Below are 22,583 nucleotides of genomic sequence, written 5' to 3'. Positions count from 1 at the left end.
TGATGGCCAGATGGTGACCTGCCCTTCTCTCCACCCCAGGGGCTCCACGGGTCCCCTCCCTGGTCCACTGTCTCCCTACTTGTTCTCAGTCCCAGGAACCTGGCTTTTCTGAGTGGTCTCCTGGTTGGGTAGAGACTAGCCCAGGGCCAGCTTCCTTTCCTTCTGAGCACCTGCCCAGGAACCTGGCCCTGGCAGGCCACCCTGGCAGATCTCCAGGATGTGGCCTCAGGGGCAGAGGTATAAGGGACCTGGGTGAGTCCTTGGAGAGTCCCCTCCATGCCACCTGCCACAGGCACGTCCCAGGGCTCGGTGGGCCAGGTTTGTTTTCCCCCAGTCCCTCCAGTCAGGTCCACGGCCAGATAAGATGAGAGTATCTGGGACCAGCTCAGGTCACTCTTGGGACTCCTGTACCTCGCTGGCTGTGGGTGGAAAGATGAAGCCTTCTCTTTCCAAGTCTGGCTCCATCGTGAATTCAGTTTGAACGCTCCTGGAATCCGAGGTGCCTTCCCGGCGCCCTCCGAGCACGTGGGTTTAGCTCCCACGTTCCCTGATGAATGTCCCTCTAGGGCAGCCCCAGTGAGCCAAGCACGTGGGGTGGTGGCGGGGGGGGGGGGGACACCTCGGCAGGGCCACCCAGCAGCTATAGGCTCAAGGCCCTCGGGATAAAGCCACCCCACCTCCCCTCCTTCCAGCTGTTCCCTACCCTCTCTGCCAGAGGCCACGCCGGGAACACCCATGGACAGAGCTCCAAAGGAAAACACAGAGGCCAAGGCAGTTTGGAGAAACCGGTTCAATTTCGATAGCATTTCCTTACAACTGTGCCTGGCTCAGGGCTGGGCAGCGGGTGGCGAAACCCTCCCCGTGTTGCCCAGGTCTCTGGGGGGTGGGAGCAGAAACAAAAAAGTTCTAGGCTAAGGCCGCTGCTATGTCCTGGACGCAACAACCTGTAAAATCACGTTAATCAAGGAAACGGACGTCCCGCTACTAAAGTCTGTGGTACTGCACTCTTAAAAAAAAAAAAAAAAAAAAAATCAAACAAAAATAAGATGCCCAAGCCACAGCTGAGGATGGCGGCCCCCTGTCCACTCTGAGATGTTGCTGTGATCTGAGTCCTCGATCAATCCTGGACCCAGTCATCACTTGGGGTCATGTGGGAAGGTGACCTCTCGCCCAGTCCCACGATCCTTGCTCGGTGGAGGTCCCAGTGATGTCCCAGGAGGGTGGCATCGGGACACCTGGTAGGCTGAAGCACCCAGTGGGGGACAGGCTGCTTTCTGATTGGGGCCAGGACGGAAAAAGTCACCTTCCCTGAAGTAAGGGAAGAACACAGTTCTCTAGAAAAAAGTCAGATTTGCCAAGAGAGGAGATGCTGGTGCTGATTTGTATGTCGATTTGGGGGTAAGTGGGGAAGAGGGAAAAGGAGCCGGGTCGGGGTGTGGGGCTGGCCCGGCCCTGCCAGCCTTCCTGGTGGCTGGGGCACTCAGAGGTTGCTGAAGAGTTCGTTTTTCTTGCTCCAGTCCATCTGCGGGGCCCGTTTGCTGCCGCGCTTCTGGTGGGCCCTCTCTTTGGCCACGGCCAGGGAGATGTTGAAGTCCAGGATGGGGTCGGAGGAGGAGGAGGTAGATGAGGGTGCCGTGCAGTCCTGTTTCTTGAGGCTGTCTTGGGAATTCAGCTGTAAAGAGGAGGGGGCGGCAGAGTGCGGGAGTTAGTGCCTTGGCGAGGTGGCTCCCTTGGGGCGGTGCCCAGGGAAGCCAGGTCACAAGAACTGAACGTGGCTCAGCATGTGACCTCCACACAGGCTGGTGTGCCAGGATCAAATGTGGCCTGGGAATGGACTTCCTGTCACCCAGTGCCACCCCCCTCCGCCCAGCCGGCCAGCCTACCTCCTCACTGGTGTCACTGGAGGTGGATCTTGCCAGGGTTGGCCTGGGGCTCTCGGAGGCCGTCTCGGCCAGGGCTTCACGACTATTCTCCTGGCACAGAGAGGAGGCGTGTGGGTGGGCAGGGCATGGGGTGGGCAGTCCTGGGCGAGGAAGGGCATTCCCAGGGAAGACAGGCGCCTCGGTCTGAGAAGTTCCACTTAAGCCCTTGCTATCCACCCCAGAGCCCCACCGCCTGAGCCTGCCAGGGCCCCTCGAGGATTTACATTTTCACATTCTTCCAAGGATCAGAGGGTAGCCCGGTTCCACCACCCAGGCAGGAGGAACCATCCATCGTGGGATTAGCTGAGTTACCCGCCCCAGTCCTCCCAATGCAGCCTTTGGGGCTGACTCGCCTTTTGGGACGGCGACCCAGGAGGGGCCTCCTGGAGTGTGGGGACACTGGGAGCATCTTTGCTTGGCGTGGGGAACGCCCGTGATGCTCCCTGAATCTCCTGCAGCCCATCTGACTGTTTACTTGGACTTGACCCTGGGATTCTTGAAATCTTAACCCCAAAGCAGCCAAGAAGGGCTTTGAAGGAAGGAGGTAGATGAGAGTTCTAGACCCACAGGTAGAGTGACAGAAGGCTCAGGTGGTCCAGGGCCAGCCCCTTGCTGTGTCTGTCCCCCAGCAGGAGCCCCCGGGGAAGGGAAGCCTTTGAGCAGACCCTGCAGAGAGTTCCCGTTCCGTGGTCTGACAGCGAGTCGGCCCATCCTAGAGCCAAGGCCTTGACCAGGGCTGTGGCTTGGTGCTCAGCTCCTGCCTGGGTTCCTCTGTGGCCCCAGCTGCCACCGGGCCCCGCCATCTCCCCCCAGCCTCCACTGCCTCCTCTTCCCTCTGTCCGGGGAGGACAGGCTTTGTTCTTCCAGCCCAGACTGGAAGTAGCAGGGGCCGGGGAGCGCGCGGCCAGACACTGCAGCTCTGTTCTTGGGGGGAAGAATGGCCGCCTCTGTGCGGTGGGGAGCTAGAGGCGGAGCTTGGCACTCAGGATGGCGGGCTGCGGACGGGCCGGCCAGGCCCCCTCCCTCCCCGCTGCCTTGGGCCCAGGCGGGGGCTGAGGGATACACGGGCAGTTACATAGCTTGGGGCCCAGGAGGGAGCAGCCTGGAAACCTGTAGTTTCCACCTGAGCCAGATGCTGTCCACCTCCCACCTCCCCCTGCACCCCAGGACTCAGCGCCAGAGAAGCAATTAGGGGTCTGCCTTTACCTTCCGGATCTCTCCATTGGTGAAGGGCTCAGGCAAGGGACCTAGGCGAAGGAGAAAAGAGCGGAGGTGAGGCACGCTCTGGGGAATGCCGATGGAGTGGGGCATGGAAGGCAGTGAAGTTGTGGGGTTTGGGCAGATAAGCAGATCATGTTCCCCAAGGTCGGTGTTTAAAAGTCTCCTGACTGCCACCCACCGTGAGTACCTTTGACATTTTGACAACCCAGTACCCACGTACATTATGCGTGTGTGACAAAAGTTTAACGAAACGACTTGCCCTTACTACATCGCAATGCTTTTTGATATTTTCTATTCAGTTTCATTAAAAAAAAAAAGATGCTGGCCTCTGCCTACTCGATTAATCCCAAGAACCACTGATGAGTAAGGAGCTGTTTGAAAAAAAGCGCTGTCCTAGAGGGGGCTGAAATTCCAGGCTGGCTGCCTACCAGCCACCCGGGAAGCTTGTTGGAAATACAGATTCCTGGGCTTTCGCATCAGTTTCTGCTTCAGTGCGTCTGGGACAGGCCTAGGAATCAGTATCTTTCAAATGCTTCCTAGGTGACGGTGGCATCACCAGAACTGGGACCACACCCTGGTTATGATTCGTACCTGCATCAGCTGAAAGAAAAGAACCCCAACTCCTACTGGCCAGTGTGGGGATCGGGGGCGGGGGGGACCAGAAGGCTCAGGGCAGAGTCCTGGGTGTGCCCTCCCCCAGCCAATGGGAAACCTGGTGGTGGCAGAAGGGGTCAGAGGGAGAGACACCGGGCCTGGGGTCACCCTCCCTGGGCTCACTCAGGGTAGACACCCCACCTGGCTGCAAGGGGGGGCTGTTCTGTCTCTGGGGACTGGTCAGCCTGGTGGGTTTCTTCTGAACTCTTAGCTTAAGATCAGCATGTGTCTTTCTCCTCCCCTGGACCGTGGCCCCGGCACAAGGCAGGCATACTTGACGACCACCCAGCCTTCCCACGGTGGCTGGGCAGGGGATTGCTGGGACATGGGGACACTCACTCCCATCCCCCTGCAAGCAGCCCCTCACCCATGAGCTGTAGGCTGTCTCACTGTGGTAGGGAGGCAGCCGCTGGGAGGGGGCATTCCTCTCCATGGGGAGAGTTACATCCAGCTGGGAGGAGGGTCACCTGGGGAGAGTACCCACCCCCAGGTCTCCCTGTGCAGGTCCTCTGGCCAGAGGCTGCAGGCACTGAGGTTCCCAGGGTGTTCCCACCCAGCCAGAGGGAGACAGAGGAGGGAGGAATGTCTGAGGGTTGATGACTTGGGGGTGGGGGGCAGAAAAGGATGCTGGGGGAGGCCGGGGGAGGTATTTGAGCAGCTGAGGGGAATCCAGATTTCAGCTGTGTCTTCCCACACCATGTTGCCAAGAACAAGGCTGGGGGCTTCTCTTGGCTTCAGTTTCCCCCTTAATGAGAAAGGGGATTATCTGAGTAACCTGGTTTCCATGAACTTGGGAGCCAAGGGTAAAGGGGTACCCACCTCCCATGCCCAGGGTCTGCTAGCGACTTCTAACTCACCCATCCCCGCCTCCAGGAACCCACTGGGCCCCCCCAGCTGGGGATCTAAGTTTGTGGCAGGACCTTTGTGTGGACCCATCTGCTACAAATATGACCCTCAGGGAGGCCCCACCCATTGCAAAGTCCAAAGATTTACCACCCAGCCCCCCACCCCTCCAGGAGCCATCTTCCCAGGGAGAAAAGTCCAGACCAGGGAGCAGAGCACCACTCAACTCCTCCCTGTCCTGGTGCAGCAGCCCTGCCCCATTTGGCTTGGGCTAGGGTGGGGGAGGTGCCAGGCTTGGCAGGGTGATGCGGGGGATGGGAAGGGCAGGGGCCCAGGGACCCACTGCTCTCTAGAGCCAGCGAGCCTGGGTTTCCAAGACAACCTGAGAGAAGGGAAGGGGAGGTACTGGGCCCTGTCATTGGACTCTGATCTGACCAAGCTAAGGCTGGAAACCTCTCCAGACTTAACCCTTTCCTTGCATCAGCACTGCCCTGAGAGATTGTGGGGGGGGGGGGGGGGGGGGAGAGGGGTGGGGGCCCAGGCCTCCCTCCGGCGCTGCGACTTTGGCCTGGGAATCAATCGGCAGCTCGCTTCCATCTCGCCATCCCTCGTGCCAGCTTCCCCCCCCCGTCATATGCCACCCTCAGAAACCCAATGTCAGCGCCGGCGTCCTCTCCCTGACCCTCTCTCCCAACCTACACCGTCTGCCTCCCGTCCCGTGGGACACAGTAGAGTCTAGAGCACCGGCCCACAACCCTGACCTGGGGGCCTCGGGCCGCCCTGCCCAGCTCACCATGCAGGTGCTCCTGAGACGGGATCACTTTGCATTTCTTGAAGAACTCATCGGTCTCCTTGTCCACCACCAGCAGCTTGGCCTCGTCCCCGCCAGCCTTGATGGCGGATACCACGTCCCCGTGCTGCCTGCCCTCCACGCAGACCCCGTTCACCTGTGGGTGGGGGCAGGGGTTACTGGCACAGGTCTCAGTTCCGGGGTGGGCGGGGGCAGCTGGAAGCAGTACAAGGGGTTCTCTCTGTCCTCGGCCAGTTGGCAACTGGGGGACACTCAGCCCCCCCTTGCCTGTGGAGTCCTGAACCAGGCCAAGTGATCCTCCCACCTGATGGTCAGATGGGGAGGCAGGACACATGGGAAAAGCCAAAGAAAATAGCCGGCCAAGACTGAACAAACACAGCTGTGACATGGGACGGGAAAGATCTGGGAGGCCTGAGTTGGGCCCCAGCTTTTCTAGGTACTTCCCTCCCTGGGCCTTGGTTTGCTCACATGTAAAATGAGAAGTCTTGGGAGAGCTGATCTTCCAGCTCTAAGGTTCTAAGACTGAGATTCTGGGACCGGCCCCAAGACACTTGGTTCACGTTTCCTCTCCCAACGAGCATAGCACAAGAGTGTAAGAGTGTGCCTGAGAGCCCCACTTGGGAGAAGGATTTCATCCTCCTGCCCCCATCCTTGTGCCTGGCATGAAGGCCTTGGGCAGAGGGAAGCTCTGGCGGTTGCCCCAGACATCTAGCTGGATGGACGGGTGAATCGTGGACAGCTGAGTGTGTCTGCTCGGTGACGAAGAGCCCAGGGGAGATCCAGGCAGGAGAGAAGTCAGTCCATCTCTCCATCCATCCACCACCCATCTTTCCTTCTTTCCTTTTTTTAAAAAAAATTTTTTTTTTTTTTGCCACGCCGCACGGTTTGCGGATCTCAGTTCCCCGACCAGGGATTGAACCCAGGCCCCAGGAGTGGAAGCGCACAGTCCTAACCACTGGACCGCCAGGGAAGTCCCCCATGTTTCCTTCCTTTTGTCCTTCCTTCCTTCCCACTCCCCCACCATCCTCCCCCGTCTCCCATCCATCCATCTGTCTGGTATCTCTGGGCTGCCCGAGCCTCACAGGCTAATAGTGAAGGAGCAATGATGTGACGCCTGCCGCAGGCTAGGCCTCCTGCAGCCAGGAAGGAAGAGCCTGGGAGGAAAGCAAGAAGCGTTACCTCCACGATGCGGTCCTGGGCCCGGAGCCCCGAGGCCTCAGCGGGCGAGTCTGGGTCCACTGCCCGGATGAACTGGCCTGGCTTGGACTTGTCGCTGTGCAGGTTGAAGCCGTAGCCGTTGGGGCCCTTCTTCATGGCGCAGAGCCGAGGCCGAAGCTCGTGCTGCGGGGAGAAAGGAGGGGCCACGGTCATCCCACAGCACCCCGGGTTCCGCCGTCCCTGCTCCGTGCCTGACCCCACCTCCCCACCAAGGAGAACTGGGGGAGGACGCAACCTTGCTGAGATCCTACGTGCTGGCCTGGGACTCAGAAGACCCAAGACCCCCGCCTGCAGCAACCTGGCCAGGTGACCCTGGGCAGGCCACCGTTCCCTCTTCTGGCAAATGCGGGGTGGGAGCAGATTAGCTCAAGTCTCTCCCCTTCTGACATTCTAAGGGTAACCACGTTATTTTGATCACTACCTCATCTCTCAGGGGGTAGCATCCCTGCCAGCCTGGCTGGGTACCTGGGACAGTGACTGGGGACCCCCAGCCCTTCTGTACCCTATTGTCTGCAGCGGGGGAAGCAAGGGCAGCTGGTTACTCAAAGCCGTTTGTCAGCATGTTTACAGTAAAGCCTCTCCTCGCCCACACGGACTCCTGTCTCGTCCCCACCAAGCAAAATGACCCAGCCAGAAAGGAGCTGGGGGCCAGATGACCACAGACCGGAGGGAGGCACAGCCAGGGGTCCCGGACGCGACAGGCACATCCCACCAGCAGAACCAAGGCTGAGGGGAAAGGCAGCAAAAGAACCCCAAAGACCGTGTGGGTCCCCAAGGAGCCCGAACGGGGAGGGGAGTGGTGGGGAGCCCCATGTGGCTGTGGCCATGGCCTGGGGAGGGGACCCACGGAAAAGGTACAAGAAGATTGCCCTTACACACTCAGACCCTCCGCCGAGAAGGGTTTTCTCCAGCCTAAGCAGTTTAGCTTAGAAGCTGCAGCCCTGGGGTACGTTTACAAGACGGAGGGAATACAGTGTGAGGGGGCCAGAGGCCTGAGCCCATGACCGACTTGGGGTGCCTCTCCCCCTTCTCCCAGGCCTGCTAGCTCTGGGTTATCACCCGGCTGCCAGGCATCTCCCTCTTAGGAGCTATGTGACCTGGGGCAAGTAATTTCCTTCTCAGAGCCTAGGGTTCATTGTTTGTAGACCATTCTTGGTGCCAGGGTTGCTAGGAGGTCCAGGGGGTAATTAACATATGTGGGAACACCTGACCACGCTAAAATCTCTGTGCCCGGTTTGCCATCGTTGCTAATATCAATACAGGCTGAGAAGTGAGATTCTGAGGGTGGGGTGGGGTGCCCGGTAGCTCTGAGACCTCACTCCCCAGCTGGGAGAGGAGAAGGCAAGGGAGGGGTGGGGAGGGAGGGGAGGGCTTACAGGCCTCCTGCCCCAACTCGCTGGCCCCAGGAGGCGGCTGCCATCTGCAGTGAAGCCTCAGTCCCCACCCCTCTGCTCTGGGAGGGGTAGGGAGGTGGCCGGAGGAGGGTGACTCTGCTTTCCTTTAGATGCCTGGGTGGGCCTTTGTGTGTTTCAGGATGTTGGTAGGGGGTGTGGAGAGGCCAAGACAGGAAGGAGGGGTGAGGCGACGTTTAGGCCTGGGTTTACCCTAATCTGGGCTAGAGGCCCCGTGCACTCTCACTTCACCCCAGACCACAGCTGAGACAGTTAAGTGAGCATAAAGAAGTGGGGGGCGCCCACGGAGGCACCCTCTTTTCTCCAGTTCTCCTCATCCCTTCCGGTCCTCACTGCAGGCCCACCCCCCTGCTGATGCCCCCCTCCCGCTGCTTCCCCTGGGGTGGGGTGGGGGGGGAGGCCCTCCCGCAGCCTGCAGCCCCCGCCCCCCACCGGGATCTAGTTCCGGGAGTGAGGCTCTTTTCCCCTCAAGCTAATCCCTCTGCGGAGCTGCCAGCCCAGCCCTCCCCCAGGCCCAGGGGAACAGGAACAGGTCCGACCAGTTGCTACCGCGGGGCAGGCTCAGCTTTCTGCCCCAGCCGGGCAGTGCTCTGCAGTCACCCTGAGAAAGTGGGGAGGGTGAATCACGGGGAAGGGAGAGGGCAGCCCTGATGTCTCTGCTCCCCCCGGCCGCCCCTCACTCCAGAGAGCCTTCCCCCCAGCCTCGAGATAGGGTTAGGGGTAGGGTGAGGGTTAAGCCTGACCCCTGTTCTCGAGATGGGGAAACTGAGACAGGAAGCCCATTGCCTGATGTCAGAGCTTCACGGTGGAGAAGCCAGGACGCCACCCCGGGCTCTGACTTGGGACCTGTGCTCCCGCCACCATCCCTGGAAGGACCCAAGCCCAGGCTGGGAGGAGGCCCACTGGAGGTGGGGAGTTGCAAACACCGCTTGCGGCCTCTGCTGGGAGGGGCAAGGAGATGATGAAACCGCAGGCTTCCTTCCGAGGCTCAGGCTCGCGGCCTCTCGCGGGGCGACACGGCGGCGAGCAGGCCCGGCGGCTTCAGGTGTCCTCCTGGCTGGCGGGGCGGCACTGGCTGCCCCCATGATGCGTCTCTGTGCCGCGGGCTTCCCTCACTGATCCTCAGCACCTTTCACCCCGGGGACCCTTGCCTGGTGACTTGTCGTATGCACCTCACTTACTTCTGCTGGCGCCAAGCCATGAGGATCTCATGGTAGATCCACCTGCAGGGCCCAGGCCCCCGCTGCTCCCTTCCCCCTGTACTGGGACCTGTTCCGTTGCTTTCTGGGGTGGCTGGGGCGGGGGACAAGGTAACCCTAGGCGTTTTCCGAAGCGCCCAGACAAGTATAGAGCCCCACCCCAGCTCCCATCTTCCCCAGTCCTCAGAGGCTCCCTCCCTTCCCATGGGGATGGGGGGGGGGCTTCCCATTCTTCCCGTGTTGCTCTCCACCCTTCCCCCAGCTGCCCCCAGGAGGTGTCATTGCCAGCTGCTGAGTCAGACCATCAAAGGAGGCCATCCCAGCCTGGTGGAGGCTGGTGCTGTCAGGAGTCCTGGGGGCAGCTCCCTCAGGATGTGTGGTCAGCACCGAGAAGAGAAGACGGGGAGGGGAGGTGTCAGGTGCTGGCCGGAGCTTGGCCACCATTGCTCTGGGCCCACACCCCCAGAGCTGGGGCAAGGGGAATAAATGGAACGCCTGGGACATCCTGGGGGTGCTCTGCGGCTCCCAGGAGCTCAGGAGGGGACTTGTGCCATAGTGGCAGCTCCGGAGGGCAACACGGCCCCAGCGTGTTCAGAGGTTCAGGTGGGTCTTCCAGTGTGGATGGCAGCTCGGAAGCAAAAATCAGGATCTGCTCAGTGGGGAGACTGGCAGAGAAGTGAGAGGAAAGACCAGGAGGCGGTGGTGGCCGACGGGCTGTGCAAATGGGCTGGGGCGGCTGGGGGCTGGATGAGTCTCTCACTTCCAGACAATGCCAGACCTGCCTTCCAGAATAGACCCCGTCAGGAGAGCTGCCTCTAGACTCTTCCCATGGGGGCTTCTCCCACCCTGCGGGTCTCGGGCTGACCCGAGCCTTGCACAGGCCTGCCCTGGCTGCTGGCTCCATTCCGTCCTCTTCACCCAGGGAGCCCAGTCACCTCCACCCATTCAGCCCAGGGAGCGGATGTTGGGCACGGAATTCAATAGGCACCACCAGCAGCCACCTGGAAAGCTGGGGAAAGTCGATACCCTAATCCTGGTGACCGTCTCTGGGGAGCAGGCCTAGGGCCGCTCCCTGCTCCTCCTTGGGGAGGGCGGCTGGGGGCCAACGCCCCACTGGGCCCAGCCCCTCCCTGGCCGGTGCCATGGTGATGGGCCCTATAGAAAACAAGCCAGGCTGCTTCTCCCAGGCCAGCCATCTCCGGGCCCCAGAAGGGGCGGCTGGAGGAGCAGCAAGACCACCGAGGTGGCTAGGGGAACAACAGAGGTGACTCGTCACCTCCCAAGGCTGCCCTTCCCCCCAGCCCGGCCAGCCGAGGGCTCTTCTTTATGCAAATAAGATAAGAATGATACCCTGCCCCCACACAGGGGAATCAGCCCCAACAAGGGAGGAGGGGTGGGGGGGTGGAGAGATGGAGCCCTGGCTGTTCTGGTAGGGGAGGGGTGGGGTATACTGGGTGTAAGGAGCCTGGGCTGCTCTGGGATGCAGCTCAGGCCGCTCCACGGGTCTCTTGGAGACACAGGCCTGGGTCTGGTGCCAACTCTTCAAGGAAACCAGGATGGAGCAAGCTGCCTCTGCCTGGGGGTGACGTGTGACTGGGCAGCACGGGGGCACTGTCCTTAGGGCAGGCTGGGAAGTGACCAGGAGCTCAGACTGCTGGCCAGTGTCCAGGCTCTAGGCTGAAGGCATCCTCTCCTCACCCAAAGGGAGGTGACCAAGGGCTCAGCTGTCACTGACCCATGATCTCTGGCCCTGATGTGGCTTCATTTATTTCCTCCCTAGAAGACACCCCAGCCCAAGGTCTGTGCACACTGAGGAATGCTGCCACCTCCCTCTGCAAAAAAGGAGCGACTCTAGGCCTCGATCTCATGCTCTGCCATTTCTCAGCGGGAAGGCCCTTCTCCGGAGACCCGCAGGGTGGGATCCAGGAGGGAGCCAGGTGATAAAGTGGGGGCTGCTTCCCTGACATCCCCGCCCAGGGACCCCGAGCCAGGTTCTCCCTCTGGCTCTTTTCTCCCGGTGCTGGCCAGAGACCCACCCGATGGAGAGTTTGGCTCAGTTCTCCCCAGGCCTGGGCAAGCCTGGGATAGAGCAGGCTGGTACCTGGGCTGCGGCCTGGCTGGACACCACCCAGGCTGGCAGGCTCTCTACCGTCATCCCTCCTCACCCTCCTTCCAGAAGTTGCTGGATTTAACTCCTGTGGGCTGTCCTAAGAGGCTCTGTAAGGACCTTCTCGGAGCTTGTGAAATCGGGGCTCTACGTTTAGTGAGCACTTACTAAGTGCCAAGCATCCCACCAGGGCTTTATAAGTGTATATTCTCGTCAGGACCCAACTGTAACCCTTTGGGAGGAGGGTATTATTGCCCTCACTTCACAGATGAGGAAACTCAGGTTCAAACAGGTGGCATAAACCGCTCAAGTACATACAGCTGATAGGAGAAGAGGGTCGGCTTTGAGCTCAGCTCTAGAGCAGCAGTGCCCCATAGAAACAGAATGCCAGTCACGTAGGTAACTTTAACGTTTCTAGTAGCCAAATTAAAACGTAAAAAGAAACAAGAGAAATCAGTTTTAATATCTTACTTAACACAACATATCCAAAATATTATCCTTCTAACACGTAATCCATTTAAAAGTTATTAATGGCATATTTTACATCCTTTTTTCTGTACTAAGTTTTCAAAATCTGGTGTGCATTTTATTTTTCACTTACGGCCCATCTCAATTTCAACCAGCACATTTCAAGCGCTAAGAGCCACACGTGACCAGTGCCTGCCAAAAAGGCCCATACAGACCCTAGAGGTCTCACTCTCAACTCTTAGGCTGTCCCCTATGTCCCCATGGCCTTTGCTGTTTCAACTGGGCATCACGACCTTCTAACAAGCACAGGGAGAGGCCGGAGCCTTTGTCCCTGGGAAGTCAGAGCTCCGGCCTCAGTCCCCCAGCCTTGGACGGCACTAGAACCCAGGCCTCGGGGAATCCGCATCACTTGTCCTTTTCAGGGCGCAGGAAGCCAAACATGGTCTGGGGTCGGGGGATGTGGTGAAATGTCCTACCCTGAGGGGTCGGGGAGGAAGGCCAAGGCCGTCAAGATCAGCCTCTCAGGGGGAGTCCTTTGTGCTACAGGGGAGCCCCAGAGCCAGCAAGGACAGTTCTCAGGCCCTGGGGATGAGGGTAGAAACTTGGTCACCAGACTCCCGGCTGGGCCCATCGTGTGAGAAGGGATGGGGCCTGGAGCCTGCCCCTTCTGCGCCGAGGTTTTCCATCGGGGCTGACACTTTTCCTGATGGTGTCCCCTGGGGACAGAAGCACCTGGGAGCCCTGGATCCTTGCAGGGAGCTGGTTCCAGCAGCCTGAATTTATGCTGCTGTGATGGCCCTGGTATGGCCCAGAATGTGATGGGCGGAGACACCCAGCTGGAGGGTCAGGCCCTTAAGCACAACACAAGCCGGATGGACATGCAGACACTGGAGTCAGAGTGAGCGGAGTTCTCAGACACAGCCCTGCTACAGGGTAAGGGCTCCCTACTGAGAACCGTGGGGCCCACCGCCCACACTGATGGAGCCTCAGTCTCCACATATGGACAGTGGGGCTACTATCTACCCCGTAGGGTGGTCATGTGGATTAACTGAGATAAGGCATGTTTAGTACACAGCACATTGCCAGACACATATAATAACTACCATTTACTTATTATTTATCAACTTACAAAATGGAGAAAATAATACCTGATTTGCAGGGTTGTGGTGAGGGAAGAAAAAGAAAAAAAAAAATCAATGAAGTGTGTATCACTATCTTTAGGGCCGAGCAACTAGTAGGCTTAGAGTAGCTCCCATTACTGGGGTCTAGAGCTCTGGTTTCTCTCTGTAAGAGGCTCACAGCACCCTCAAGACCTTGGCCAGGCCCCTTCTTCCCCTAATTCCTAAGCACTCCCTGACTTCCTCAGGGATCCATGGGATGGGAAGCCTGAGGAGGAAGAGAAGGGCCCCCCCATGGAGACATGATGGGGTTCCTTGAGAAAAAAGCCCCTTTCTCTTTCCAAGAGAATCATCTCCAGGATTGAACAGGAACCAGAAGGTCAGAACCAGGGGCTATCCCAGGGGAGAAAGAAATCCCAAGTATGTGGCTTAAGAGGAGGAACCAGCACACAAGCCGTCACACCCTGTCCATTTCCAATCCAAACATCCTGCAGCTCAAGCCCTGCTCTGCCCTGGCAGACTCCAGCTCGGTCGGTGTGAAACGGAAACATGGGAACGAGGTTGGAGGCTGCCAGCTAATTGTGCCCACCCCCGACTTTGCCACCTGGGGTACCTCTGGGATCAAGGTCAGGCGTGGTGGGAACCCACCCCACGCTGGGCACTTAACACACACCTTCCGCATCATCTCATCAAATCTTTCCCAGAACCCTGCAGGGTGGGGTCGGGGTCCCCATTTCACAGAGGCAGAAGCTGAGGCTCGTGGGGAATGCTGAACAATCAGGGTCCCAGAGCCAGAGGGCAACAGGGCTGGGATTCACAGACTTTTGGCTCTCTAGTTTTAAAATGGAAGCTGCTAGTAGGCAAGAAAAAGGAGCGGTAAAGCTCTATCTGGAATTCCAATCTCCGGGTGTGCTCTCGAGGCACGAACAGGCCCAGGTGGGTTGGGCTGAGATGAACGAGGACAAAGGTCCCCCGTGGCTGTTTCGCATTCATCCATTCATGCAAAAATTATTTATTGAGCCCCTCCCTGCTCGCTGCCGGGGACAGTGATAGGGATATAAACATAAATAAGCCACAGCTGTTGCCCTTGGGACCCAGCACGGGCTGGTGGAGGAGATACGAACAGATGACTGAGATATTGCGTGCTCAGTGTGAGAAAAGGTGGAAGGACAGGGGGGAGAAGGTGAGGAAAGAGTTCACGATGCCTGTGGGGTCGAGGAAAGGTTTCCTGGGAGGTGAGTGGTGTTGGGGAGCGTGCTTGGCGCAGAAGGGGACTGAGGGTTCCCACGTGCAAATATCAGGTGCGAAGGCTCAAAGCACGTGGCACGCTGGGAGGGAATTCGGACCCTCGGTGTGGTTTGGTGGGCTGGTGGGGACAAGAGGCGCGGGTGGCGAGAGAAGGCTGCGAGATTGTGAAGGGCTGATTCTTCAATGACAGCGACCCCAGATGGAGCGCTTTCGGATGCCAGGCTTGGCCACGGCAGCACACGCCTTCGGGAGAGGCAGATCCAGGGCTAGCTGCCCCCTGGGTGGGCGTGTAATCATCACTGTGAAATATGTATTAATTCAGATCTCAGCAACCAACGTTCACTGAGCACTTACTTAGTGGAGGCTCTGAGCTACTGGCTCGACAGGCATCCTCAGGTAACCCCGCCAACGCCACGAGGCCCCTGCTGTCACCCCCAATTTACACAAGAGGAAATGGAAGCTTAGAGAAACTTGGCTCGCTCGCGGTGGCCCAGCGAGTGCAGCTGACCTGGCTCAGGCCTGCCCAGCCCCCGCTGCGGGCCCCGTGCCGGCTGCCCAGCTCAAGGATTTAGGCCTCATCCTGTGACTGCGGGGGGCCGTGAGCAGAGGTGCTGTTGCTCCTCCCTCTCCGTGGGTGGAGGTGTGCCGAGTTGGAAGCACCCCGCCACCTCCTCCGAGATCAGTACTATGGGCACCCCTCGCCCTCTGCCCTGCATCGTTCTCGAACCCAGGCCGCTCTTCCCAGTGAGATGTCACCGCCACCCACTCTGCATGACACTTTCCCACTAACATCTTTTTCACTTCTGAGAACTAACGGGGATGTCATTAACAGCCCCCACTTCGCAAACGAATTCAGACTCAAACTGATCGGTAACATTCAAACGCTGGGTGTATCCCTTACATAGACATCCCGTGTCTCTTCGCGGAACGATGAATGAACTCTTATGACGTCGGTTAACTTTTTTTTTCTTTTCTTTTTTTGCAACGACAGGCCGGGTCATCTGCAGGCCCACCGTACCAGATTTCATGGGAACCTCCTACCGGAAGGACTTAACGCTGCTCGGCGGCCATGCAGAGGCTAAGAGACACCCCGCTCACAGCTGGGATTCAAATGCCTGGGCGTACAAGATGCTCAGTCCAGCACACTAGGGGCTCAAGGACTTTCCATTAGTTGTAAAATTCTAGAGAAGGCAGGTGTCACTGGAATCCAACGCCCTCATTTTATTGATGGGAGAACCAAGGCTCAGAGAAGTTCTGATTTGCTCGTTGACCTGAAACCCCAAGAGGCCTGGTGATGGTGTCCCCGGGACTGGCTGGAGGGTTCTGTTCCCTTCCACGGGCACAACAGAGCATACACACAAATGCAGGTGTCGCGCCACTACCTGGGGCAACCCCATCCTGCGCTCACCCAGAGAGCAGAAGCCAACCTCTGCTGCTTCTCAGGTGGCCTGGTGGGAGCACATGTGCTAGGTCAAGCCTCCGTCCTGGCCTCTGCGCCCCCCAGCTCCCCGCAGGCCCTCCTGCACCCAGCAGCAAAACCAAAAGGGCACCAGGAGGAGCTAAACATGACTGCAACCTAGGGGGGCGGGTCGGGGAGGCCGGTTACTTGTGCCAGTGCCGAAGTCCAAAAAAAACAAAAACAAAACAGGAATGGTCAATCGATGCCCTCGGCACAAAGTTCAAACTGGATTTCTGCCTGGGACCAGAGGTCATGGGTCCCAACTCCCCATTGTCAAACCCCTGCCAGGGGTGCTCCGACCCCACCCCCACCCTTGCCAATGCCAGCTTGTTAGCGGCAGAAAGCAGGAGCCTGGTGGCCCTGGCGTTCTCGGCACCCAGCTCTGGCTGGACAGGGCTCCTGGTGACTTCACCTCCACCAAACCAACCGGCCCTCTCCGGCTCCACTTACTACCCTTAAAGGCTGAACTGTGCCCTTTCTCTGTCAAGGGAGGCTCCTACTGGTACCACGGACACCCCTGCCAGCAGGTGGAGAGCTGGTGAAGCCAAACGGGCCCAGGGGATGCCCTGGTCCTGCTCCCCACAACCCCACCCTGAGGGCCCCCCCCTTCACTCTCCGGGGAACAGCAGGCTCAGTACAACTTCCCTTTTGCCTCTGCCCCTCCTACGGCCGATCCAAACTAGGGTCATGAGAGGAAACACCAAACGTGGTTAGAAAGCAACCAGTCTGCTTGCTGTCCAGGGACTGGAGTGAGACAGCTGATGCCAGGGCAAGACCACCTGCTGTCCGCTGTCCAGCCCAGGAACGCTGGACCACTCCCGCCGCCGTTTCTCCTCCTCCAAGGTCTTCCCTCCTGCTCCCAGATACTAGCCAGCGCTTACTCCTCACATTCCTGAGAATCATAAATCCCCCTGGGTGGCAGAGCTGCCACCATCCCCCAGACCAGACGCCTCTGCGCCTCCTCCCTGAGCCCCACCCCCATACATCGCCTTGGGACGGTGGAGCTTCTTTCTTAGAAGTCACACCGGATTTAAGGAGGATGAAGTCCAGCCAGGCTGAAGTTAATGATACACACGCCAGCCAGCGGGCTGTGAGGAAGGGGGGAAGTGCCTGAGAACCCAGCGTGTGACCCCCTCCCCTCCCCTCCCAGCGCTGCAGCTCCACACAGAAAGAGCGTAGTTATTCCTCTAGCTTTTTCAAGTCGGGGCCGCTCTAGCCTCACCCCAGCTTCATTTACCACCCCCAGGGGCCCTGGAGAAAGCTGGTCATTTGCACCAGGAGGGGCGGGATTGGGAGTCCCAAGGGACCGGAGCAGACACCACCGACAGAGTCGAGGAAAAGGGGACTGGACTCCCTGGAGCCGCTCGCCCTCACCCTCACTCCCAAAGGCGCTCAGGGTCCCAGCCCAGCCTGGGGAGAGGGAGTAGGGGTCGCGGGACGCAGCCTCAAAGCTGTAACTGCCAGTTCGCCCGGTTGGCGGGCGGAAGCAGTCTCCCCCGTGAGGATCCAGTTTCAGAAAGACAAGGCGGCAGCAGGGCTGGGCGTCCGGGGCGCCTGGGTCTCTGGACTACTCTCCCTCCCACCCGGTTCCAGCCTCGCCGTCCGGCCCGCGCCCGCACTTACCCGCTCCTGATGGCTCTTCTCGGCCTCGTGCGGCTCCGGCGCGGCGGCGGGCGGCTCATTTTCCCCGCCAGCCCCCTGCTCCTCGACGACGGCCGGCGGCTTGGCCTGCCCGGATCCTTCCTGGGGGCGCAGCATCTCCTCCCGGACCTGGACGCCCAACTTCTGCAGCCGCTCGTCGGTCTCGGGGTCGACCACCAGCAGGCGCACGGAGTTGAGTGCGGCACGGATGCGGCTCACCACCTGCTGGTGGGTCTCTTTCTCCACGTTCTCGCCATTCACCTCCACTAGCCGGTCTCCGGCCAGCAGTCCCGACTTCTCGGCCGGCGAGCCGGGCTCCACCAGCCGGATGAACTGGCCTACCTTGCCCTTTTCCCCGTGCAGGTGGAAGCCGTAGCCGTTCGGACCCTTCTCCAGGCAGCAGAGCCGGGGAAGAGGCGCCCCGGCCGCCGCGTCCGTGCTCATCTCGCCCTGCAACGGCTCAGCGGCGTCCGGTCGGGGTCCGGAGACGGGACGGTCCACTCCTTCTTCTCACCCTGCGGGCCGGGAGACGAGAGCGAGGGCGGCACGGAAAGCCCACGCCGCCGGACTGGCAGAGCGAGCAGGTGTCCTGGGAGCGGCGGACGCGAACTGCGAGGAGCCGAAGCCGAAGCTCACGGACCAATCCCCGCCGTGCGCGGAGTCTGAGCGTTCCAGAGCCCGCCCAGGCTGCTTATTCCGGGGGGCGGGGCCGCGTGGAGGGTGTGGACCACCGAGGGCCAATCAGACACCACGGAGAGGGGGCGCTCTGGCAGGGTGAATGACACCGGCCAATGGGAGCGCGCAGGGGTGAGTTTCTGCTCTCAGCGCGGCGCCCCGCGGCGGGAGAAGAAAGAGGGCTCAGGAAGTGGAAGTGTCTGTTACCAAGTGGCTGGTTGAGGCCCGGGGGTGGGGGGGGGAGGGGGAGGGCCAGGCGGGGGCGAGTTCCTGGTACTGGGCAGAGCGGCCCGCAGGATCTTTTCTGATTTCCCTCCACCTGCCTCGGGGATTGAGAGCCAACCCTCGGGTAAAGGACCCTAACATTTCAACAGCCTTCAGCCAAAGTGTGCAATTCCAATTGGGGGTGGGGGTGGGGGCGACTGTTGCCAGGAAAATCAATGCCGCTCCAGTGCTGCGAGCGGTCTTACGAATAAGAACGAGGTCCACCTCGGACCCAACAGAGTAGTTTGAATAACGAGATTTTCCCATTTGTGGGGCCACTTTGCTTTGTCCCAGGAACTGCTAATAGGGGTGCGGGCTCTGATCCTCGCTGGGACAGTGTGAGGGTCCAGCAGAGAGCCCAAGGCTTCACGGGGCTGCCCATCCAAGACAGGCCACCTAGGGACAATGGCGTGGGAATTGGCGTCAGCCCTTGGCTAGGGAGGTGGGGTTGGGGAGAGGCAGATCAGAGTCAGGTAACCAATCTCTGGGTACATTCCATAGGAAAAGGAGCCCTGTCTTTTTTCAATAGAGAAGGAAAAATGATTAGGACCGTAAGATAAACCTTCTTTCAGCTCCTACTTTCAGATGAGAGGCTGGTCACAGAGGCTGGGGGCAGTCTGTTAGGGGTGAGGTGACTAGTTGGGGACATTGAAGGATGAGAAGCAAATGATTTTGGCAATCAGTGACAAGCAACGACAATCCTTTCAACATGATCCGCCCCCGCAACCCCCCCCCCCCGACCCCGCATCATGTGCACCTCAAAGAAGCCATGGACAGGGTGTACTTTCCAAAATACTGCCATTTACTTCTGAAAAACAAATGCTCAAGGCCCAGAGCAGCCCATGTGATTGGATTGCCTGCGACCTGCCTTGGGCCCCAGAAGAACCCCGCAAGGTCAGGCTCCTCCCTGCTCTGCCTGGGAGAGGCCTGGAGAGCTTCCTTATCGTGCTGACTCTGCTCTGGGAGCAAGATTTCTGCCTCGAAAGCAAATGCAGCAGCTGCAGAAATACCTTTCTCACCCCTCTCCCCACCCCTGGTGAACAGAGCTGGAGTAAAGGTGCCTCTAGGTCATAGGCTGCACGTCTCCTGCCCTCTTCCCACTGTTGGGGTCAGGGCTTTGGGAGACATGTGACCTTGGCCCCATGTAAACTCCTTTAGCATGTAAAATCCTTGCTGCCCGTCTCCCCACCCCAAGCCTCACCCACATGACCTTGTTTTGCATACAATGCGTTGATTTTCCCAGAAATGGATGATCTCTCACTCCCTAACCTGGCTCAGTAGAAGGGAGATAAAGAAGTTTGGGCCCGAATGTCCGTCTGAGAAGAAAAGGATGTGGCTGATGGGGGAGGAGATGGCCCTTGGGTTTAGGGGTTACACAATGGGGTGAGGTTTGCTCACTTCTACCTCCCACCTACTTCAGGAGTCAGGGCTTTCTTTTTATCTGGCTCTTTATCCAGTGGAAGCACTACAGCTGCTTGAAGAAGTAGCCTGTGGGCTGCATACCTGCCAAAGGATTGGAACAGAAGAATAACCTTTCCCTATCAGTAACTGTAGGTGTCTGGGGACACAGGCAGAAAGGTAGGAAGATAAGGCCAGGGATTCAGGGAGGAGGGGCTCCCCTGGGATCTGAGGTCCAGTGAATAGGAACCAGATGTTTCCAGGTGCCCTAATGTGCTTGTGGGCTGGGGGAAATGGGGTGCACCTCCCAGAGAGGGGCTAGTAAGGCCAGAGGTAGCCTAATAGACCTAATCTCTGTTACTCCTCTCCCCCCCTCCCCCCAGGGAGCTGGGTCCCTGCCCAATCTCCACATCTCTTATCTTCCTGAGGCTTTGGTCTAGCTCCCGGCACAAGGGCCCTGTCTTATTGGGGAAGATTGTTCTCTGGGGAGCCGGAGGAAATGAAGGCCTGGGTCTGCTCAGCCTCTTGCCAGCTGAAGGGTGGGAATGGGGTCACTACCTGCCTCATACCCCAGAAGTGCATCAGTGCCCCCTGGTGCTGAGCTGGTGCAATACCACCCTCATGGTGGGTAGGTGGGAGGCCCAGGCCCCCTGAGTCCTAGCACTAGGAGGCAAAAGGGGCACCAGCTCCCTTCCTCCGTTTTCTGGTGTCCTTTTGATTAGATTATGTATCATTAAAATGAAATAAAAATATTTTACCCTCCTCCGGGGATGCAGGGAAGCTACAGGAGCTAGAATAGGGGCAGGAGTACGGAGGGGCTGTGCGCTGGGTCCCCCAACTCTCTCCTCATTGGCTCAGCCACTTAGAATAAACCAGGTCTGAGGGAGAAGGCTGCATCCTTGTGCGTCTCTGGAGCTTCCTCTCAGCCCCTTGGGATTCACAAGAAAGAGCAGCAGCTGGGCCGCTTCTTCTGGGATTCCACATAGTCTCGGATCTGGAAGCTGGGTTCATTAGGCTGCCGCCCGGCTCTGTATTTCAGCTCCCTTGAAGAGGAAGAAGAAATGGGCTGGGCAGGCAGTGAGGAACTGAGCCTTCTCCCACTCCCACGGCCCGGGGCCAGGGGCCCTCCGAATGCCAAGGGCCAGGCCCTACTGAATTCCCAGATGGTGCCACCCTGCCCTGCACGTTCCCTTCCCGGCTCAGCGCTCACTTGGCAATGGCCAGAAAGGCTAACTCCACGTTCATGCCCGTCTTGGCGCTGGTCTCCATGAAGGGAACTCCATACTCCTGCCAGGGTGAGATTATCCTCAGTGGCCAGTCTCCGGCTGCCCACCCCCACTCCCCCCAGGCAGTCACTTACCCTGGCCAGCATCTCTCCATCCTCTGAACGGATCATCCTTTCACTGCTCACATCCGCCTGTCAAGCCCAGGTGGGTCACTCTGGGGAAGGAAGCCTTGACCCCAGATGGCCCCTCTCCTGCCCCGCTGGCCCAGCTTTCTGCCCCGGGAGCAGGCACTTCTCGCCCTCTGCTGGTAGCCTGCGGGACTGCGGGTGGTATGATCCACCTGGGGCCAGGGCTTCTGCCTTCTTCAAGTTCTTACCCAGCTCCCAGCAGGGGGATCTCACCCCAACTCAGGGAGGTGGGTAACTCTGCTTGGCAAGGGGGTGGTGGGCAGCCTCGAAGGGCTGACAGTATTTGAGGTTAACCCTTTCCACACACAGCTCTTAATCCGTGTATCTAGTCCCCAGGATCTAATAGGGGCTGAGCAGCTGGTCATCCCTGGATCTCTCAGGAAGCAGCTTGACCTTTCCCTGCAGGGGGCCATTTCCAAAGCTTTAAGAGGGCAGATATGATGGACTGAAGCCTCCAGATAGGTCTGACTCCTGAACTGGAGGCTGTAAAGAGTGCTTTGCTGGAAGGATGTCCAGCTAATACTTGTGGCAGTGGGAGAAGGGTGGGCTGACCCTGCCCTGGAGCCACTCACCTTGTTGCCTAGGAGCATAATCACCACATCCCTCTGGGCGTACTCGTGAATCTCAGTGAGCCAGGCCTGTGGGAGAGGGTGCGCTGAGCCCCAGCCATTCCCCTCCTCCCTCCTGCCTTTCCTTCTTCTGCCCTGTGGATTATCTTGGACTATTCACTGCCCCTGAACACCGATCATAATGCCCTGTGCATTCTCTCATCTACATCTTTGTTTGGGCCTCTCCAGTCCTGAGTAGCTCTAAACCCCTTGCAGTGTAGCTCTCAGTTCTATGAAAGACAGAGGTGACAGAGGCTTTATCTTATAAATCAGCTGGTAGTCACCAGCAGTCTCCTCGAGTGCCCTGTTGAGGATTCTAAGGCCCCATAAGGGCTCAGTGATCAAAAATACTGTGATTGATTAGTGATGTCTGCCATGAGCATGGGGTTGGAGGTGGCGGTAGGAGTGCCATGGATTCCATCCAGTTTATAAGCAGTTTTATATCTGTATGTCTTGTTCCCCCAGTTTGCTTGTCAACCCCTTGAGGTCAGGGAGCATGTGAAATCGTCACGATGCTGTGCACAGAGTCAGTGTTTGTATTTGTTGAATTACTGTCTCGACTATTTAATAGTTTGCTTGTGAGGAGGGAGCTACTCACTTTGTCTGCCTGAGTCACCTTCTTGAAAGTTGGGGTGGATGTACGGGTAGACTTTTCTGCTTGGGCTCTCCTCTTGGTCTCTGTGGGTAATTGTCCAGGGTGGAGCTGGGCACTTTCTGAACATTTTGTCATGAAATGCTCCATGAATCATAGTCAGGGGTGAGCAGGTAGCACACAGCCTGCTTGGCCTTTATGCCCACATGCCCATCAACTACCCAGGAGTAGTTTATTACTTCTGAGTCACAGCTCCGGTGTTTTTAACGAGGCAGCAGTATTCCACGCTCCACCCATTCCCACAAAGCAGG

The 22,583-nt window shown here is 58.7% G+C and overlaps 2 protein-coding genes across 5 annotated transcripts in view; both read right to left on the bottom strand.

Moving 5' to 3' along the window:
* Positions 1-774: 774 nt before the first annotated feature.
* NHERF1 (NHERF family PDZ scaffold protein 1) lies at positions 775-17,985 on the bottom strand. The gene is made up of 6 exons (XM_065896993.1): positions 17,304-17,985; positions 6,631-6,792; positions 5,434-5,587; positions 3,129-3,169; positions 1,884-1,973; positions 775-1,672 (listed from the first exon to the last, which is right to left on the bottom strand). The coding sequence occupies exons 1-6, from the start codon at positions 17,763-17,765 to the stop codon at positions 1,481-1,483; spliced, it is 1,101 nt and encodes a 366-aa protein (XP_065753065.1). The 5' UTR covers positions 17,766-17,985; the 3' UTR covers positions 775-1,480.
* Positions 17,986-19,677: 1,692 nt separating this feature from the next.
* Positions 19,678-22,583, bottom strand: part of RAB37 (RAB37, member RAS oncogene family) — a 70,780-nt gene continuing 67,874 nt past the window's right edge. For 3 of the 4 annotated variants that reach the window (XM_065896614.1, XM_065896612.1, XM_065896615.1), the window contains 4 exons: positions 21,645-21,710; positions 21,019-21,075; positions 20,869-20,945; positions 20,596-20,701 (listed from right to left, as the gene is read on the bottom strand). In XM_065896614.1, the coding sequence (XP_065752686.1) occupies positions 20,596-20,701; positions 20,869-20,945; positions 21,019-21,075; positions 21,645-21,710 (306 nt within the window). Of the gene's footprint in view, positions 20,702-20,868; positions 20,946-21,018; positions 21,076-21,644; positions 21,711-22,583 lie in introns of all 4 variants that reach the window. The other variant, XM_065896613.1, reaches the window with a different exon arrangement.

Source organism: Phocoena phocoena, chromosome 19, assembly GCF_963924675.1.
Source record: "Phocoena phocoena chromosome 19, mPhoPho1.1, whole genome shotgun sequence".
In the NCBI taxonomy this organism is placed as follows: domain Eukaryota; kingdom Metazoa; phylum Chordata; class Mammalia; order Artiodactyla; family Phocoenidae; genus Phocoena; species Phocoena phocoena.
The sequence above is the reverse complement of the archived record's forward strand: the minus strand, read 5'-3'. Positions and strand labels throughout refer to the sequence as shown.

What these genes read in the sequence shown, in the direction of transcription:
- NHERF1 (XM_065896993.1), bottom strand. Translation starts at nt 17,765, where the DNA reads ATGAGCACGGACGCGGCGGCCGGGGCGCCTCTTCCCCGGCTCTGCTGC. An exon ending in AGAAGAGCCATCAGGAGCGG is followed by an intron (nt 6,793 to 17,303) that starts GTAAGTGCGGGC and finishes TTCTCCCCGCAG; the next exon opens with CACGAGCTTCGGCCTCGGCT. An exon ending in CCCAGGACCGCATCGTGGAG is followed by an intron (nt 5,588 to 6,630) that starts GTAACGCTTCTT and finishes CCCCACCCACAG; the next exon opens with GTGAACGGGGTCTGCGTGGA.